We start from the raw sequence: 3,902 nt of genomic DNA on the forward strand, positions 1-3,902 counted from the left end.
ACACACCACCACCCCCCGCTTAAACAAACTCGACTGGCGACTTCACTCTCTGGCAAAACCAAACTTGACTTGAAGTTTCAGCTGCTGAGACATACCATACAGCGGCTTAAAGGCGAGTCCGCAGGGGAGGGGGAGATGACGCGACGATATGAAACATTCAACAATTTTTCTCAACGATGAGCACGCCTACACCTCGCTTCTCGAACACCGGCGGACAATTACCGAATCGCAAGCGTTAATGTTGTGCGATAACACCTGAATGGAGCAGACTCGCGTTTACCATGACAACTGGAAATAGTCCCATTTGGTGAAAAAACGAGCACCGTTAGTGAAGGAGAAAGCAGGCGCAGTCGACATGAGCGCCGCCACATCACAGGGTATGGCATTCGCCTCTAAATAATGCTCTGTTTACAGTAGTGTGGTGGGGTTTTTTTTTCTTTTCTTCCAAATGCGGTAATGAACGAAAGCCACCATCTTCTAAGTGGTTTTTGACGCTGCCACAGAAGCTTACACTCATATAATTTAATCTCCGGGCACAGAGTGTCGTTTTATAAGAACTGAAAGCTTCTGTCTTTGTCAATTTGTGGGTCGGGGTTTGTACTTTTGTGTACGAGGAGTAATTCCTACACGGGAGGGGAGCAAAAAAGCCTTTTTGTTTATTTTTTAAAAAAATTTTGAAACCACTTTCCCACTTGAAACCCCTAACCCGCAAAGTTTGTGTGAGCATCATCTGCTCTCACTTCATTGCAGAAAAAAAAAAATCTCTCCATCTTGGTCATGACGATGGAGAGGAACCTCCAAATTCAAAGGCCCTCAAGGTCAAAGGATTTTGAACTTGAAAAGTAATTCATTCAGACTTTTTTTTTTTTTTTTTTGCAGTCTTGGGGAGGAAAACATTTTTTAAAAATACTTTTTTCATATAAGTACCTCGGGTTGAAATATGTCTTTGGGAGCGAATGAGTTTTAATCGTCATACATGATATTAGACACGTCAGTCACAAGCTACAGCTTCTAAATGGGTTCACAACAATGAGTATTGCTTTTTCTTTGGCTTTTTTTGCAATATCAACACAAGGGGTTACTCAGATGACCAGAACATGTTTTCTCACAGTGACATCGGAAAGTTGCACACGGCGCAGCGAAAGGTTTGCCAAGTCGACATCAATAGGGATGAAATGTTGACAGATTAGCATTTCAGATGGTAATTCATTATTGTTGCTACCGTATTTACAGTTTCGGAGAATTGTACTGTAACTGTGTGTTGACTTGTTATTTGTGTGTTATGCTAGCAAACATATAGACACGTAAACAACAAAAAATATAGAATGATTTGAAAAGTTACTTAAACCATCGCTTGTACTGTTCCTAAAAAGATTAGGTGGTGCCTATAATGACTTAAGCAGATTAGTTAAATCCATTTTTTTTCCCCATGGGAACAGTTTTTTTTCCCTTTTATAAACAAGTAAAGGATCATTGAACTTGAAGATTCCACTGCTGTCGAAAGAGATCCAGACCTTTATCCACAACACAGGAAATTGTGTGACCACAAAACAATTATCGTCTATAAAAAGCCACATTAAAAAAATACAATAAAATCTGCTTGATATTAACATTGATTTGTACATCTGGAAAGCATCAATAACAGCACAACTTCCCTGATCATCGAGACTTTTATCATGTCGATTGCCACATTTTCATGTGTGACTGCACACAACAAAAAGCACGGCTGAGCTTCAATAGATGCGCTTCTATAGTCGGACAGACACCCTCAAGACCCCCCCCCCCACTCCCCCTTTCTAAGAAAGGCCCAACCAGAGCCAGCTGACAGATTGGAGTTCCTCCCACAGAATAAGTGAAGTCAAGCATGTTCCGCGTGTTCCTGTTGACAACCGGCATTGATTGAAACTTGGCACGAGATGCATTGTTTCATGTTCAAAAAGTGATGAGCAGCGCCGGAATGGTTTGGGGAAGTTCGCCAAAGAATTGCTGGAACACCACGTGACCTCTTCTATTAGAGCTTCGGCAAACTTTGAACAGCATTGGGACATCAAAGGGAGACGCATAACTGCCGGCGGTTGTGCCTATACTTTATGGGTAAATGTCATTAACCAGAAAAACCTGATGGTGGATCAAAAGCCCCACGCGGGGTTATTGTTTAGAATACAAACCTAATAAGCTCGTATACTGATCATCCAAACACACAAGCCTTTATGACAAAATACAAAATCGGTCAAAGCAACTCAAGAATGTCGGTTGAGGATCCTTACCAAGACAAAACTGATCTTTAAGACTCTTCTTTATACACTTGGACCACCCACAAGGCTTAAACATTTGTTTCCTCAACTACGGTTTTCATATCCTGTAATTTCATTTTGATTCCTATCTAAGGGAATGCAATAAGAGCTTTAGTACACAGGAAAAAAACAAAAAACAAACTAAGATAATTGTCCGAACATGTCCAATTGCCATTGCTGCCCAACGCACTGAATAATTTAATCTGGATCGTGTCCAGAATAAACAACGGACAAGTTTTGCTCATGACACGATGTATGTTGTATATTATTACCACAACTTAAATTAGGTACTACACAACTGAACGAAACCTCAAACTGCGGGTACCTATTAAAAGGGATCGATGACAAAATAAACAATACAAACATTGACACACACACTCCTTTTGGGATTCGGGGCATGACTATTCCGATGTAGCGATGGTTACTGGCATGAAATGTCACTTAAAGTGATGTTTGCTGTAGCCTCATTTGAGAATTCCTTGCGGTTTGGTCTCCATGCCCTTTCTTAAGGAGGATTCCAAACTGGAATTCCCCTCCCACCGCAATAAAACAAACAAAATACTTGGGACTCACCTTCCTCAGCCCAAGTCCGAGGAGCCCAGTCCAGGAAGACGCATCCCAGCAGGCCAAAGATCCTGTATGTCAGCTCCATTGTGATGGCGAATGGCGCACAATGCACTTGTGTCCTCTCTTGAGCCTTGAATGAACAATCAGATGGCACCGGCGTCTCGGCTGTGTTCTCGTTGACCACAGACCAGTCTGCATTTAAAGTGGACTACCGAGAGGCAAAATACTGGAGCTGGAGTGCGCTTTTAAGGACAATGCGTCATATGTGTGATGATGAAAAACAAACCCAAAAAAAAAACATTTGGGGGTGCGTCACATCAAGTCCAACTTGAGAAAGTCCAGATGGCGAAATCACAAGTTATCTGTCACGGTGACAACTTGTTGTTTAAAAAGCTCTTCGTGTGTAGCACGAGACTTCTCCCAAAGTCTCCGGTTTTCAGAGAGAGCCACCCAAACAGTCCAAATCCCCAACAAGACCACTTCACATTTTTACGAGTCCTTTCATGCTCATTTTTGTCAATCGCAGCACAAGAAAAGGAGGCAACGTGCTCTGTCGTTGAGACGCAAATGCAGCACACTCGTTGGCTGACCGGGGAAAATATGTGGGAATGGACGAAAAATAGGGTAACGACAGGTCTTACCTGGCGAAAATGGACGAAAATTCTCGACCGCGTTTAAAAAGACTTTCTACCGAGACGATGCAGTGGATGAAAGTTGTGCGGACTGCAGCCGTCTGCTGGGAAGCTGCGCACCCACAACAGACTGCCGCTCATCCTCCCTGCAGCGTTCAGAGTCCAGCGGCAGACAGCACCAGCAAGCTCCGCCCACTCCAGCCTCATGGTCAGCGGACCTGCTTGGCGCGTGTGATATCGCGGACTACTTCCGACACGTACCGTCAAAATAAAAGCGCTCCACCCACGTTATTTTATTGAACGAACTGCATTCCATCTAAAACATCTGGTGCCAAAAGGGGAATTACTGTACTTTCAACATATTTCATAATTCAAGGCACTATTGAGAAAATCATAATAATAAATGAAC

The 3,902-nt window shown here is 42.9% G+C and overlaps 1 protein-coding gene across 1 annotated transcript in view; it reads right to left on the reverse strand.

The window, feature by feature from the left end:
• ephb4a (eph receptor B4a) overlaps positions 1-3,664 on the reverse strand; it is a 31,948-nt gene extending 28,284 nt beyond the window's left edge. The window contains exon 1 of the mRNA XM_019873216.1: positions 2,868-3,664. Within this exon, the coding sequence (XP_019728775.1) occupies positions 2,868-2,946 (79 nt within the window). The 5' untranslated portion in view covers positions 2,947-3,664. The remainder of the gene's footprint in view (positions 1-2,867) is intronic.
• Positions 3,665-3,902: the final 238 nt, after the last annotated feature.

Source organism: Hippocampus comes, unplaced genomic scaffold (assembly GCF_001891065.2).
Source record: "Hippocampus comes isolate QL1 unplaced genomic scaffold, H_comes_QL1_v1.1 scaffold59, whole genome shotgun sequence".
In the NCBI taxonomy this organism is placed as follows: domain Eukaryota; kingdom Metazoa; phylum Chordata; class Actinopteri; order Syngnathiformes; family Syngnathidae; genus Hippocampus; species Hippocampus comes.